The sequence below is a fragment of the Orbicella franksi genome, chromosome 3, assembly GCF_964199315.1.
Source record: "Orbicella franksi chromosome 3, jaOrbFran1.1, whole genome shotgun sequence".
Taxonomy (NCBI): domain Eukaryota; kingdom Metazoa; phylum Cnidaria; class Anthozoa; order Scleractinia; family Merulinidae; genus Orbicella; species Orbicella franksi.
In genome coordinates, this window is record NC_138147.1 from 17,714,620 (window position 1) to 17,731,702 (window position 17,083).

A 17,083-nucleotide genomic window follows, 5' to 3' on the forward strand; every position below is an offset into this window, starting at 1 on the left:
CCCCCCCCCCGTCCGTAATTTTGGCATGTGTCTGTTGGTTTTCCAGTTGCTCTTCCAGTCAAAAACCAGGTCGGGAAGGTGAAGCATTACGAGTAGCCACGTACCATTACTGCACGCGCGTTAGTTCATTTTTGATTGGCTGCGCAGTCTGGGAAACCAACAGTGAGATTTCCAAAACAGAAACTTTATTTCAGCAAGAGCCACGGGTAGGCTGTGAACAGGCTCTGGCTGGAAGGGTCTGACCACGGCTGGAAGGGTCTGACCACGGCTGGAAGGGCCAAGAAAGAACTGGCTGAGAGTGAAGTGGCCTCTTTCCCCTTTTTTCTCCCATCCTCGACTATAGAGAGCCTGTTCACAGGCGAGAGCTACGGGCCGCGTTTGTTTCATTGAAAGTTGTACATGTAATGTGTTGATATTGAGTCTGTGGACAGCAACTCCTCCTTCGTCTGATTCTTCGCGCGTGTTCGCATAATCAAGAACGGAACACGAGAGATTTATGTACCGTTCACTGGTCAGGTCTACTTCAACTAGTGGCTAAAACTTTGTAAGGTTTTATGAAGACGTCGTTGGGGACATAGTGGTGTTTACTGTTGGAGTTGCTACTGCTTCGAAGGACTCGTCATACAAAAATCCTGCAAATAAAAAATGCAGTGGGATAAACGCACGAACCAAACGAGCTAAGGGGTTTTTGAAGTGGATGGCAGACTGTGATACAAACCTTGGGAAATTGTTTGTCTAGTTCCTGTACGGCTTTCTCCCAGGCTTTCACGGTCAACTGATTTCAGTGATGTGAAGGTGAATTAATCAACATGACACGAGCGTGGAACAAAGAAAAATTCTGAGTCCCCGACAGGAATCGAACCCATGACCTCCCGAACACCGGGCGGGCGCTCTATCCACTGAGCTACGAGGACTCATGGAGAGCAAGGTTATTTAACTGAGTTCATATAGTGACTTATCCGGGACGAACCACCCCAAGTACCACTTTTCGTTCCGACTACGTGACCCGAAAACGATAGACCAAGGAAAGCGTAGCATGACGTCATTCTCCTTGAGTGCGATGTGACTTCATATATGATGTCCATAACAATTATACCTTATCTTTTTAGACTACTTAATGAGTATTTCAGCCTGTGTTGTTACAGTTTTTAGTAGCTATAACCACCCAGCACTCACCAGCAATGCTAGCCGTCATGAAGCAAGCGATCGTTGCTGCAAACAGGGTCCGTACAGCAATTCTGGCCATGTCCCCCTGTCGACTGGGCGCCATTGGACCCAGTCCTCCGAGTAATACGCCCAGGCCGAGAAAGTTTGTGAATCCACAAAGCGCATAAGTAGCGATAACTTCCGATCGACGCTGCAATAAAAAACAAGATGACCAAGTTATAAAATATAATCGTCTTTGAAACAAGTCTGCCTAGTCTCAATAAATACCAAAAGAAGCATTTTCGGAAACTTTCAGTCCTAAAGTCTGATCATGATAACCCTGTGATGTAGAAACGAAGAAGTTTGGATTATCTTCGTAAACCTTCGGTAACTTTGGAAGTCTTCCGAAAACTCAGATCACTTTCGGAAGTGCTTACGCTTACCTTCGCAGTGGCGGATCTAGGGAAGGGGCCCGGGGCCCCCACCCCCTTATTTTGGGTAAAAAAAAAATCTCAGAAGGAAGAAAAGCCGGCAGGGCAAGCAAACAAACCGCTTCCCCCCCCCCCCCTTCCCACCCCGCCCCTTAGCTCAAGGTCTGGACTCGACACTTAAAAGTTTCGAAATTCTTACCGATATTGTGGGTCCTCCGTTCATTTCCTGTCGGTTCTTTATATATGGCGCCATCTCAAGGTAAGCTATGAACTCGTTGAGAAACGTTTTAATCCCAAGGAACCTCCCCACCGTATTGCAGTCGGCCCAGTCCACTCCCATGAGAAACGCGAACGGCATGAAGAGGTACGAGCAGATGGTCTGAGGGGAGGGATGAGACAGATGATGGACAAGTTAGTAGCTGATTTATCGTTGTCATTCAGGTTTTAAGGCCCCGACCACACTAATGCGTTTTCGCCTGAAAACGCATGATTTTTGATGCGTTTTCGCCTATAGTCCACTCTAAAACGACCGAAAACGCTGATGAAAACGGAGGCTTTCAAAACGGTTTTGAAAGTGGAACATTTTGAAAACCCTCCGTTTCTAGTGTGGATAGGTGAACACGGAGGCCTTTGAAAATGGTGATATACTGTCATTTCCATCAGCGTTTTCAGGCGTTTTTAAGTGTGGACGATGGGTGAAAACGTATCAAGAAGTGTGGTGAATCAATGTGGACAGGTGAAAACAAAACGGAAACGCTAGTGTGATCGAAAATATTTTGCTTTGTTTTCTTCGAAATGAAAACAGAAACTTGAAAACGCATTGGTGTGGTCGGGGCCTAAGGCACGTAGCCTTCAAGAGGTACCACCCGATCACAAGCGATTCCAGTGGCCATATTTTCTAATTATTATGTCACGTGATGCGCTCTCGTCAAATTGAGACATGAGTTCCAAATGCCGATAACACTGCTATCTTATAAGAATTTGAGTCTACGGATTGGACTTTCATGATCATAACACTGATTTTCAACACGATCTCAACTAAATTAACAACGACGTGAAAGCAAAATTAAAATCAACTTGCCTGAAAGCTGAGTTCAGGGTATCCCACCATTCTTCCCAAGTACGACAATACCGCGTTGAAAAACGCGATGAATGCGAAGAACGTGATGAGCATGGCGGCAACATTGGCAACCAAAGAGATGGCAGTGGACGCTCCCTTGGCTGCAGCCTCAATAACATTTCTTTCTTCTCTGAAGAGATATGTAAATGAAAATAGACAATGCAGTTGAGTACATGTGCTACAGAAAAAGTGCTCGTGAAACGAATTGCGACTCGATGAAAAGAGTTCGTACCTACCTCTCGTTGGGTGGGCGAGGTCGGCGCGCACGATTCTTCCCTCGTTCGAGAGAATATGATGATTACGTAGTCCTAGCGCTACCCGTGAAGGTTCTCTGACTGTTCGTTTCTCGATTTTGAATTTTCGCGCGTAAGTGACAACCGATATAAAACAGATCTCTGAACATACTCAAAGAGAACATCGTCTTTGATCGTCTAGCATGATTTAGGGTGCGTTTCTTTGCGGTGATGCGGATCCAGAACAGGATCTCTCGGGTCATGGTGCATCAAAGGAACCGATGAATCGGAGCCCGGAGTAGATTTATTGGTTCCTTTAATGCACCATGATCCGAGTGATCTTGGATGATTAAATTGATCCTGATCCGGATCATCCCAAAGGAACACAGAGATGACAGACGATGGCAAGAATGGGTCTATGAGACGGGATTTTGATGAATAGCCTAGCAAGTGTTTGTCGAATAAAGAACCTTACTGTGGTAAAAGACCCCCTAGGGACTCAAGTGACCAGAATACTTACGGTTGGTCGAAATGTATATCGTCCTGTGACTTAGTCTGCGGCACTTCTGTCTCTGGATACATGATTTTAGACACAGCTAAAGCAGCAGGTGCCGACATCACTGAGGCTGCGACCAAATGAGAGGCTTGAATCCCAACACCAATATAGGCAGCCATGATTCCTCCTGCAACAGTGGCCAGGCCTCCTGTCATGACCGCGTGGAGCTCGGACTGAGTGAGAGCTGCAAGGAATGGTCTGATCATCAAAGGTGCTTCAGTCTGGAGAAATAGAGCAAAAAATTGCTGACGAAGAAGTACCAGACCAAGTTGATGCTATACAAGGTGTTGGCATAGCTTTTGGTACGCCACATAACAGTTTTCAGTAACGGAGCAAGAAAACAGAATTACTTTACCTGTCCTACGAAAATATTACCAGCGGCTGAGAGAGACTCGGCAGCAGAGGTTCCCATGGTTACTTGCATGAGCCAGGCAATCTTTGTTATAATCAGCGGCATCACACCCAAGTAGTAAAGCACCGAGATAAAAGAACTGAAGAAGATGATGACCGTGAGAACCTGGAAAAGATTTCAACATAAGTCAATGAACATAGGGCAAGACCTTTGCAACGACAACTTGTTCAGTTTGGTTGCAAAATAAGTTGTACGTGACCCTGCTGGTAAGTGAAATATACAACGGTGTAGCACCTTCTATTCACTAAGGCTCCGCCCATATACGTACACTACGCCGGAGAAATTTGAAAACGCAGCTTTATTCTACGGTTAGGCCTATCGTCCACACTAATCCGTCAAGAAATCGGAGCTTCTCAAAAACGCTCTTCAAATAAAAAACGCCGGCTTTGCGTTTTAGCGTGGAGAGAAACATTTTGGAAGCGAAGACGTGATGATAATCACGTGATTTCTCTGACCGAGTTTTCCTCAAACACAAATTCAAAATGGCCGGGGATTTGTTGCGTTTTCAAATTTCTCCAGAGTAGTGTGGACGGAAAACATCTAATGCATTTTGAGAGTGAAAACGCCTTTTTCAAATTTCAATGGCCTAGAGTGAACGGGGCCTAAACTTGCGTTCTAACAGTACAACGCAACGCCTTCTTCCCAACGTTCTGCGAGACGAATTCCGTAATCTTTTGTACAGAGCTAAACTGGTCAAAATTTTCAACGTTTGAATCGTTACTTATTAAGGTCAATTTTATTTGAAATTTCTTCTCTATCAGCGCCTCATTATACCTTAAATGCGATATAGTGCTCCAAAAATCCTTCTCCAAACACAAAAGCTGATCCAACATCCGTGTAGTCGAGAAATCTTGCCACTGTGTCTCCAACGAATTTAAAAGCTGAGAATCCATGAGAGGTCCTGAGGATAACCAGAGCAAATACAAACTGCATACCCATTCCCCACAAGACGGGCCGCCACCTCACCTGAAATGCAATATAATAACCTAGATTTAAAGATTGCATCCCTAAAATACAAATCTTTTATTTAAAATGCTTCGAAAAGTCGGGACTATTTTGTCGCTGTTTTTACTGGAAGAGGCAGTCGTGTCCTTGCTAATCAACAAGGTATCTAGGGAATGGTCTAAATAGCGTCCAGTTAGTGCGCTTTTAAACCAATGATATTCGATACGTAAACTTATGTCAACCAATCAGAGCCAACGTAAAAATATCTCTTCAGCAATTTTCAGCCAATCAGAAGCAACGCCTCTCTTCCAAGCCACTGTCCCCGAGCTTGTCACTTATTTCCCGTTTTTAGCTGCAAGTCGTGACCACCTGATAGAACGTCATTTACTCTATAATCTGATTCACTCAACCTGTGCTCCTGGTTCTTCTTGAATTCCTTGACCATGAGTGCCCCGGTCGTATTAGAGAGCATCAAAGACAAGACCCTTAAAACGAGCTTGTTTTTTTTTTTCTACGAAAGTGGTTTGAATAAATACAACGTAACTTACTTTTCTTCGGTGCTTTGAGAACACCCAACTGATCCCCACATAAACCAGCATTCCCGCTACAGATATAAATCTTCTTGGGTCCTTAGCCGTGTCGAGCCCAAACCATAAAGCGAGCAACGTCAATACTACAAGCAACACAATCCTGTAGAAGACATGAGTAAACTTTACACTTACAACATTAAAAAGAAACTTATAGCAAACGATAACTGTTTAGTAATGAGGTAACCCTACTTGCAAGGGGGTTTAATTCCTGTTTTGGTGTTTGTATTTACCCCTAGTACGTTTTTGTTTTTTTAGTTGTCTGTTAGGGCGAGCGCACTTCTAGACTGCGGAAAAACAATATTGTTAGAGAAATCCAACTTTCAATTTCGATATCATTTTCTCTTACTGGAAGGTCTTCCATTGATAGATTTTCGTGGATGCAGAAGGATACCCCTTTTTGTACCATGCTATGGAAAATGCAGCCAATCAGAATATAGGAAGCCGTTGAATACTCGACGGTATTGCACCCAACCTTCACGTGTATTGATGGTGCTGGCCACTGTATTCTTTCGTGGTATACTTGAGCAATAGACCAATAGACCAATAGAATTCGTAAATCACTCGCCTGCGGCTCGTGATTTACGAATTCTTCCAAAATACCAAGTGGTTTATCATGCCTCTAAACCATAGAAACTTGTGGTCTATTGCTTTTATATCATAATTTAGAAGACACGCGAAGTTTCCATGAGTTTACTGGCACAATAAACCATAGCTGATTGACCAATCAGAGTGCGCGCATTCGTTTAATTAGTATATAAAATGGAATATCCCGCTTGTCACCTCTATTTTCTTGGCATACACACTCGCCTAAAGGCTCGAGCCGAGGGAAAAATACAAGGATATTCCATGGCATACCACTCGAAAGCGTTACATAAATAGTATATAAAAGTTGTATACGTGGCACCAAAGGGTATGGTTTTGGGGCTGTTTGGTCCGAAAAAGAATAATGGTTCCAAGAAGCGTGTGCACCACCCCACCGATTTTTTCGAGAGTACTCCTGGAGGCGTTTTGATGGAAATAGTACTGACTGATACTCAACCAGTAACTTAAATTCCCAAACGGAAATACTCTTTTCTCTAGATCACGACACTTCGGGATTTGTCGCTCGACACTATCACTTGCTCTGCTGGGCACAATTTAGTTTTGACGGTCTCTCTCTGTCACGCAACGCTACGCTCACGACCGGACTACGCCATAGCCAAGGAGCTTTTTCTATAGGAGCAGCACTTAGCTGTTAAGCTTTTCTAACTGATTTTGCGGTAAGTCTATTTGAAGCTCTTACTTATTGAGTCAATTAGGTTTCTCTACGATGGTTTCGCGTTAGCCTCATACACAGATACACGCAACCGTCGTCACGCAACGCTCCCACCCTGGTTTCAGACCTTAAACCATCAGCGGCGGCCTAGGAGACTAGTAATTCATGCAACCTACCATCTAAGGAACTTCCATTTCCTTCGCACGAGTGAGATAACAGGCAAGCAGCAAGAGATGTAAATGGTCTCACCGCAATGGTCACGGATGAACATGTATATCACGCAAAACCAGAAAAGCATGGAGATGACGAAGAGACCCGTTGCGTGACGGAAGCCACTGACACTTATGGCTGCAAGGATAAGACAGAAAATAAAACGAAGCCGAAATAAACGATTAACTCGTCTTGATTATATGGTGAGAAAAATCACTACTTTCACTGATTTATGATCAGTCGGGATTTCTTTAATTTCTGTTAGAAACCTTGACTGCAAAATCAACTTCAGTAAAACACACATGAACTGACATCCTCCTTGATCCTGTTACAATTAATTGAACTGCAGTATGTGGTGCGGAAATTTCTTCATATGGTGCCTATCGATTTACTGTATTTTTCTTTCAGTGCCACGAGTACCGATACTCTGCTCTTCTGTTTACTTCTGCCCTATTATTACACTTACCGACGATTGTATAGATAAGAAGTACAATTGCAATAAACACAACAACGATCTGGAAGGAGTAATCGACCCAGAAATCCTGAAGATTTCTTAACCAGCGCCATTTGCGGGTCCTTTCCACCGAGGCTGCCCGTGGCCTCCCATTCTCGATTGCTTCCGCTATATCAATATTGTTCATCTCTGTGCAATGGGAAACGGCGACCTGGAATAAACAAACACACTGATGGTGAAATGACTACACGTGATACATTTATTGCGTTTTGAATGGCTCAAAAGCGTCAAATTGTCAATATAAAAAGGTAGCTTAAACCTTATAAGGAAAACGAAAAACATATTGTCTCTGGAGTGTACCGTATAAATGTTAGGGGTCGAGAGGCCGTTGTCCGGGAGGTCACGGTCTTAGGTCGATCGTATATAAAAATAGCCCGAATGGTCGAAAAGCGCAGATAACCAATCAGTCATCTTGAAGCGCAAGCAGCTTCTACGGCGCATTCTGCGGTCGTGCGCATAGTCTGTGAACAGTTTCCCAGCTGAGGTATAGGGTGAAGAAAACCAGTGAGGTGAACAAGAAGGGTGTGGTCTAGGGCGGGTAGTTTTTTTCGTTCTTCGGAAACCTGTTCAAAGGCTGCCGTGTGTAGAGTGCGATACCCCTTGCATTCCTGTACCAAGCATTGGTGAGAGACTGGCGGAAAACGAGTCTAACCTGAGGACGGCCTACATAGCTCGTCAGAGAAAAGTCTTTCGGGTCGTGCTCAATGACTGATCGCACGCTTGGGTGATCTCCTCTGCAATCGTCCTGAACCGGAGTCCTTATGAATTAAGTATTCTTCCATGGAATAAATAATATTTTTCAGTGTCATTAATTAAGCCTTGTTATGAGAAGATTAGAACTTTTCTCTTGACCTTTCTGTAGCACCGCAACTGCCCTCCCCCCCCCATTTACCTCCCACTTCGCAAAATGAGAAGCACAGGTGAACCCCGTCAGACACAGACGTGATGGTTTGAAGGAAATTAAAGACACACCAAGAAGACCTTTTAAAATTATAATTTGATCATGATGATTTAATTTGATAGTTATTAATTATCACAATGATCGAAATCTTTAACTTTCTTATTCATAGCCTGAAATGTCAGTTATCTCTCGCCCCTAAGCCCCGGCCAAACGGACTCACAAGTTGAACTTGCGTGGAGACTTGCGTTGAGTGGCCAAACGGACTCGCAAGTTTCCTCGCAAGTGCACGCAACAAAACCCATTTCAAGGCTACGGGCTTAGGCCCGCGCGGCCAAAATATAACTACCGTATCATGCAAACAAAATGGCGGATATTGTGGGTGATGTTGTAATTTATAAAAGGAAAACATACAAGATACATACAAGACTTTATTCAGGGGTTAAAGAAATAAAATTCAAAAGACACCCTGAAAGAGAGTTTAAGGACGTGGACCTAATGTAACAAACTCCCCTAAATAATACATACATTAAAAGCTAATGCTAAGTTTACATTACAAATAATTCACAAATACAAATTAATTGCTAAAAACAGCAATGCCTTGAAATCGCGATGCCTTGAGTTGGGTGGCCAAATGGTGAAACACTTGCGTTGACCTGCGGGCAAATTTGATCCCGTCCTTAGCCTTACTCCCCTGGGGGGAGATGACTGACATTTCGTATTAAAGAGTAGTGTCCTCCGCAGCCGTTTTTTGGGATGTCACGCAACGCTCCCCCCAAAGAAACGGCTGCTCACATCCGAACCACATTCTTTTCCTTTTGTGTTTGTGGTTTGTTTGCGCTCCGTTGAACAGACCAATCACATAATAGCAAAGTGTAAATGACGTAAGCTTTCGCGCGGAAAGGTCTGCGGTGCGAACACGCGAGGGATTTCTGGCTTTTGTTTCACGCAGCACGTCGCCAAAAATAGGCGGTGTTCGCAGGTTACGATCATGACGGACGAAAAAAATTGTAAATGAAAGTCCTAAGTACAAGTGCTTCATGTGCTCATCGCTATGTTCAGCTATAAATGAGATGATATATATTTTCTCGAAATGTCAAATTGTAAGCGTCAATCAAGGGCCAAACGCTTCCTACAGATTGTAATCAGGCCGGAAAGAGCGGCATTCAGAACTCGATGTCAACAAATCGAGCGAAGCTACTTGATTTCCTGGTTCCTTTATTAAGTTGAAATAGATATCTTCCTTCTCGACAGTAATTTTTTGAGTTGAAAGCTTCTAATAATTAACTTGAACTTTGAAGAGTCTTCAGCTTCATAGAAAGCTCGTTCAAGCGTCGCCGGTATTTTTCGGCGTCCCTAAACAAAAGCCGGAAATCTGTATGTTTATTTGTGACATCTCCCACGACGGGATACAACGATAAAAAACATTCCCTGATTGGACAAGTTTCAAAGAGCGAATTTGGCGCGAAAACGTTCTTAAAAATGTAACGGAAGCGGTGATTGGCTAATTTCGTGAAAGGAATGTTGTTCGGATGTGAGCAGCCGTTTCTTTGGGGGGAGCGTTGCGTGACATCCCAAAAAACGGCTGCGGAGGAGACTAATTAAAGAGTGGACATGTCATTTATCTGACGTCACTTGTGATTATCGCTGATAACCCTACTTCTCCGGTGTCTGAAAAGCTTTCAAAATCAGTGAGTCCCCGGGGCTCAGACAGAGGCGACAGTTTGACGGAAATTGAATAATAATATAAAACCTCTCGAATTCTACATAAATTATCGTGTTGTATTAATATGTAAGTATAAAGATCACGAGAGACGATTTTAACATACTTACTTGATGATTATCACTCAGGATATTTTGTCAGATATCAAGTGACTTTTATAAATACAGTGATAATCAAGTGACAGATTCTGATGTCGTCAACTGTCATATTTACATTACGCACACATCGTATTTCACATAGAGAAAAGTTTTAAGAGAACTTTAAGTCCGAAACGTTTTGCACCCGACATCAAAAAAAAAGTAAATTTCAGCTTGAACATAGCTAGGCCATCCTTTTGCTATCATTACGCTTGCTAGAGGTTATTTCTCCCAACTTTAAATGCCTAGTTTATATATCGATTATCAAACCCTCTGTGACCGTCAACAAACCCGATCAGAATTAACGCGATCTGCTGTTGCATCTATCATAGTGGCGCGTGGAAACACGATCGTGAGATATCGTTAGTTGTCTTCATAGCGGCAAGACTTATATATTTATAACAACCATGAATATACTAACCTCTCCGTAACCAGGATTCATTGCAAATTATTTAAAGTCCGGCGAGTGTAATGAAGCCTGCTGCAAACACGTGTCGTGCACAGAGGTTACTCTCTATAGTATCAGCTTCGCAGTCGAAGATCCGTTGGAGAAAACTGTTTCTTATGAAAACTTCATCTTCTGTTGTTTTCTTTTAATTCATGCGATTTTCGGAGGTAAAGCGATCAATCGACTGCCCGCACTCTGTGTGAAACAATTGATCGACTTTTAATGAGCAATTTAAATAGTTAGTATGCAAATTCTTTTACAAACAATTGGGCAACCCGAACGACATGATTGGGTGGCTCAATGAGTTTGGAGTTAAGACTTTCATTGAGTAAAGAAAACCGTTTATAAACAAAACGTTTGTTTAATCAAACTCTTTCCTTTTCGCTGTCTGACGAGTGATAACCTGTGACAACTCTTGAAGTTAACTTTCTTTCGACGGTTAAGTCACGACCGGCGCATTTAGATTACCAGCGCTAAAGTTTGTCAAGACGTGGGGCATATAATCGGTTGAGAGGCTGTATTTCAAAGGAGAAAGGGAGAAAACGTGTCACTTTTGCCCTAATCTCGTCAGTTTTCAGGTTGAATGACGAAATAGATGTACAGTTCTCAGTTGTTAGTTAATCATTTTAGTGTCCAGATCAGACTTTGAGAGTAGAGAGAATTTACATAAAGTGATTGTACATGATTATGCTCTTATGATTCTGATCTACATGCCAATATTTATGCCATATTTAACAAATGATTTATTGAGAAGAGGGATTTAATCCCATGATTTCCTTTTACCTTTGCTTTCGTTAGTTTTTAGCCTGACCGACGTGGTAGATTTACAATAGCCGTTTTTAAGTTAATCATTTCAGTATGAGACTCTCATCACGAATATTGTGCTTATACCGGTACTGACACGCACTTTGATTTCCCTAAAAGATTTGCAGAAGGCTATGTAAATACGCTCATTTATTATTTTTATAAACCATGGAAGCCATAGTAACATTACCGTTATCATAGATATGCTTGGATATGCTTACATTCTCCGAGCGAAAAATGAGAAGGAAAAAAAAACAACACTCGAGTGTGTTTGGAAAACTTTGAAAAACCTTGCACCGCCCACGCTTCAGGCTCACAATGCTTTTGACTCGTTGCCAAATTGACGTTCTCATTTGTTACTTGGTAGTCAAGACCTCTTCTGTTTGATGTTTGGCCACAAATACTAGTAAATGGGTCTGTTCGTTCCGTTTGTCCTATGGATCCGAGGGGATTTGATGTTCCTATCCTAATTTTCGAGTCTGGAGTCTACTATCCCATGATACACCACAAGCTCAGAACATGCGTTCGAATGATCATTGTTGTAGCCATTTTGGATGAATTTTGGTAAGTAATGTTCAATTTGCATTTGGTTTGCTTGTAAAGAACTGGTTCATGCTTAGCGTACGTATATCGAGTTATGGATGCACGCGGGAAGTTTGGCGAGCACGAAAGAAGCGTAAGAGTTGCTCGAGGCGAGAGCCGAGAGCAACTCTAGCTTCTTGAGGGCTCTCCAAACTTCCCAAGTGCATCCATGACTTGGGCGCTAAAACATGTTTTATTTGTGATTGACTTCAAAGTTCTCACAATACACGGACACGCCACAATCAGCTGAGCAGAGATTTCGTTCATGATGGCTCAACAGGCGGCGGGTCTAAAACACAGGTCACGGGTCATTGTTTTACCAATACTGAAACAACCCTAACTCCATCCTAATGCTAACCTTAGGCCTAAGTACTAAACTAAGACAATGTTTTAGGCCTAAATACTACACTAAGACAATGTTTAGGCTTAAGGTTAGTATCGGGAAGAGGTTAGGGTTGTTCCAGTATTGGTAAAACAATGACCCGTGACCTGTGTTTTAGAACCGCCACTCCATAGGAATTAGATAGGACTAGAACGCATGTTATGTTATAACAGACTTTCTTTCAGTTGGTAATCAGTTTGTTTACTAGACATTTATGGCCGGTGAAACAAGGGGATTCGTGAATTCCCAGGGATAGAACTATTCAAACGAATGAATACTGAGCAAAGAAAGGGACTGAAAACATTTATTTGCTTCACATGAATACAATACTAGCTGTAATGAAGTTTACCTTCCAAGTAACTTACTAAGTATTTTATTACAATATCGTAGCAGTTTCAAGGATGCTGGTATTGTCAAAAATATTGATTTTGAAAACAAGAAATGTTGTGTGATAAGTTGCTATAGGAGTCATTGGACTTAGCATGTTTGATTGGATCATAAGACCTCTAAGTACTATTGCAAGGATTTGCTGAAGATGGCTATGTAAAAAAATTACAAAGATCACCAATTTAGCTCTAAGGTACAATGTAGTTACTCTTAAAACAGTACATGCACCCCAAGAATCAGCTTGACCATCAAAATACTTCAAGTTTGCTCAATTCAACCAACATTGACCAAAAAAGAAAGAGTAAAAATACAGGCTTTGAGTGTTTTCTTTCCCATCTTGGAGGTTGTGCATTGCATTAATTAGACGACCAGGAGATTCTGTTTGTATCCAGGTAACTTCCAAATAATATTGGGATAGACAAACTTAATATCTGACTCACATTCACATTGATGAACATTATAAAGACTCATGAATATAATGGCTGATTAGTTCATTAACTCTCTTTCTGAGTGGATGTGGTTAGGAATTTTGCAATGTAAACTAAAAACATATTTTGCTCATGCTAAACTCTGCTTTATATTTGTGTTTTGGTGTTTGCATGAACAGGTTTTGTTTATTGATCTTGCATGGAAACATCTTTTTGAAACATAGGTAAGCAAAATAAAAAAAAGTACTCATTCAAAGCTCTATCGACTGCCCTCCCCATTACTTATTTCATGCAAATTGGTAATCCACTGATGGCAGTGGTTGACATGATTTTTATCAACACATTGTGTATGTTTTTCGAGTTGTAACCTTATACACCTGATTTCTTCTTTATTTGTACCCGCTGATTAATGTTTTAAATCAGTGTTCCTTACCCATATCTGCCCCCTTTAAGCCGGCTTAAAAAGGCCCCTCAGCTGTTTTAAGTATACACACAAATTATGTACCTAGCAGGTGTGAAAAAGTTTCTTTGTAATAATTAGCTGTGATGAAAGTGCAGGGGTCCTGAAACCAGCTACACATGTGAGCTGGCTGACACACTGATGCAGTCTTTGCACTTGTTGTAGAAGATGTGTTCAGTGTGCTGGGAATGTTGCATTTGCTGAGCTGATTGTCCAATACTCCAAGATTTCAGCCTCGACCAAAAAGCAGGAACTGTGTTGAAGGGTTTCATTAACATTTTCAGTAGGAGGGCAACTGGTTTTCACAGTTGGACAAAACTATTTGAACTGATTTTCTGATATAAGAAAAACTCTCCTCTAGATGGTCAAACCAGATGGCAAAATCCTCCTCACAGCTGGTCAATGTACCTAGTGCCCAGCCGTAATCAAATCCCTGTGCGTTTAGTAATGTAAATGGAAACTGGTCAACCCTTGCACACTACTGACAGAATTAGCAACCATAAAAACTCAGCCCCTCTACACCTATGTAATTAAAAGTTTCAATATATTGCCATCACATGGCCAGATCAGGAAGATGCAATCTTATTATGTTGCTCTTTTAATTTGCTTTTGTTAGGTTTGTTACTCACATCAGCAGCCTCAAAATGTGTCAAATCAATGTCAAGTGGAGGCGTGAAATGTATGGAGATTGATATTCCTAATCTCAAGGAATGAGGGCTTTGCGAGAACCCTGCCGTCCTAAAGAATGATCTGATGACAGCACTGGATGGCAGGTTATCTTGGAACAGCCATCCTTATTGTACATTAGAAAATAACCCAAAGCAAATACACGCGCTGATTGGTTAAAACCATGTTTCTATTAAGCATTTAGATTATGAGCTTGAGACTTCTATTGCGTGATAGTTGACGAGGGCACAGCCTGAGTCAACTATCACGCATAGAAATCGAGAGTGAATAATCTAATTGTTTTAGTATGAATCTTCTTGTTGTTCAAAACTCTATCTAAATCCTCTTCACAGACACTTCGAAAATACCAAGAAGCGGCCATCATTTTGTTAACAAGTGCACACTGCCACACTACTCACTATCTATCACAGAATAGATAGTGAGTAGTGTAGCTAATCAGAGAACAGCATTCGTGATAGAACGCTAGAACTCGGTAGAATCACAGAACTAGCATGAGGTGTTGACATGATCGAAGTAAACAAGTTGTTTTTCTTTTTTTCGTTGTGGTATTTTCTAAAAGAAATAGAATAATAACTTAACACAGTTTTAATCTAACAACCAGGGCCAGCATCACAATATAGAATGCAAGTAATCAACATGATCACCGACTTTGTCCCTTCTGAGGGAATTAAAGAGATACAACACACATTTCTGCAATAGAAATGAGGCAAGACAAAACCACACTTATTTGTCACATGGCAAATAGCAGATTTGCACGTTGTCGTCATTTGACTACAACTACCAGAATTCCTTTCGTTTTTTCTTTGTTATTGAAATTTTGAATTCCCAGTGGGGTTTAAATAACAATTGCCCCAATTAACAAAAAAAAAAAACAGAAAAAGTGAAGGATTGTGGTAGTTGTAGTCAAATGACGCCATCATGCAAATTGCCTATTACAGAGGTGTCAAACTCTACAAAGCGATAGATAACAGCTGAAACTATACAGAGCTCTGACCTATAACAGTCTAATGGTTCTACTCTACTTTTAAAAAAGTCATCCTGATAACATGACATTAAGTGCCCTTCAGAAACAAGTGAAGAGCAAAATAAAAGGTGGAGAGGCTGGAATTCATAAGAGAATGGTACCTAAATGTAGAAATGTCACGAGCTGTAGGAGTCAGTGTAGGCCTGTCACCTGAATCAAACACATTTTGTTTTTTCTTGCATCTGACGTCACGTAGCTTAAAGCAACCAATTGGCAAAAATTGTTCGCCAGGCAAACGGTTGGAAGAGCATAAACAATGGTGTGACTACAGGCGGATTTTTTCGCTTTGCGCTTGTTCTCACGCTTCGTGTGTGCTCATGTATCGTGCTAGAGCTGGCTAATCCGCCTGTTCTGTGGGCAAATCTCCAATAAGTTGTTACTAAGGCAATAAAAATTATTGTAGTGAACGTATGTGTAAGTTCTGGACGTGGGTCTCTGTTGTGCTGTAATTTGGGTTTATCTAAGATAGCTTAAGATGCTTCCTTTACAAAAGAGTGCCGTGAAAGCTGCACAACATATTTTAGTAGTTTCTACAGTAATGGGTTTAATCATAAATGATTTGTCTGACTGTTAAACTTGAAACAATGTAGTGTGAATGGTTTACATTGAAATTTCTTGACTTGCTGGTGATGTTTCCTAAACCTGTTACCCACAGCAGATGTTGTATAATAATAATTTCCTTTGTTGTCCCAAATGCAGCACTTATTCAAGATAGGTGCTTGTTCGGGGGCTAGCTTGTTTGAGTAAAATTAAAATGGTAGCCATTCTTAGGGCAGTGACAAAACAAGTGACACAAACAATGTGGACCTGGTTTGCAATTTCTAAATTATACTTCTTCATGTCTTGCAGTTCTTTTACATATTGGAACTGAAACAAATGATCACAATAACAAATTTCCTTTGCACAATAATAATTATTGTGCAAAGGAAGCAAGTAGTGTTGAACATGTTTTGTCTCTTGTATGATGCAGGGCTGTCATTGAGGGCCAAAACCTGTAACACCTGTTATGGCTGAGTATGTTTGATGGGCCCTTGATGTTACAGGTGAACTTATCCTTGGTTGATACATTTCACCCACAATAACAAGGTTGTTACGGATGTGAAGGTCATGGAAAATGGTGACTTAAGGGCTCAAAACTGAGGGTCTCCAAGGGGAGGGGTTAACATTCACTTTCCCTTGATCCCTTGAAAATTTCACTTTTTCTCCCTTGTTCCCTCAAATTAATCCAAAAAATATCCTTTGCCCATTGAATTAAATAATCCTGTTCCTTGTTCCCCCAAATCCCTGGGAGGTGCTCAAAACTTTATGACAACACTATGATGCACTTGAAGTATCAGTCAAAGACTGGTTACATCTAAAACTCAGCTGTCCTGTGATCAATATTCTAAATTGAACAAAGCCCCAAGCTGGTAAAGTGTAGAAAATCCCCGAAATACTAGAATTGTTATCACTTCTTTCTTGAACTTCATGGTAGACACGTGGGAAGGTGACATCGAACAATCTACTTCACACCATACATTATGCAGCTTACTGCATACAGATATAATTATTCTTGCAGAAAAATGTTTCTTTGTTGAAAAATCTCCTTCATAGCCCTTACACTGCAGTCACCATAGATTAAAGTCCTGTTCCCATTCAAAGCTACACAAAAGCAAAAACCTCCCTGTCTGCCAGCAACTGAAAGAATTTAGCTTCCTACAGTCAGTTCAAG

The 17,083-nt window shown here is 41.4% G+C and overlaps 1 protein-coding gene and 1 long non-coding RNA gene across 3 annotated transcripts; one reads left to right on the forward strand and one right to left on the reverse strand.

Moving 5' to 3' along the window:
* Positions 1–12: 12 nt before the first annotated feature.
* On the reverse strand, positions 13–10,818 carry LOC145481621 (solute carrier family 28 member 3-like). The gene is made up of 11 exons (XM_081460135.1): positions 10,592–10,818; positions 7,365–7,563; positions 6,865–7,036; positions 5,392–5,533; positions 4,673–4,864; positions 3,842–4,003; positions 3,451–3,707; positions 2,659–2,827; positions 1,777–1,956; positions 1,177–1,357; positions 13–632 (listed from the first exon to the last, which is right to left on the reverse strand). Exons 1-11 carry the CDS (start codon positions 10,610–10,612, stop codon positions 553–555), a joined length of 1,755 nt encoding a protein of 584 aa, XP_081316261.1. The 5' UTR covers positions 10,613–10,818; the 3' UTR covers positions 13–552.
* Positions 10,819–11,003: 185 nt separating this feature from the next.
* On the forward strand, positions 11,004–14,815 carry LOC145481639 (uncharacterized). Of its 2 annotated transcripts, none has more exons than XR_014048667.1 (3): positions 11,004–11,986; positions 13,381–13,425; positions 14,023–14,116. It is a non-coding gene; the product is annotated as an uncharacterized LOC145481639 (long non-coding RNA). The 2 variants fall into 2 exon arrangements; XR_014048666.1 differs by lacking the exon at positions 14,023–14,116 and adding an exon at positions 14,278–14,815 and having other exon boundaries at positions 11,013–11,986.
* Positions 14,816–17,083: the final 2,268 nt, after the last annotated feature.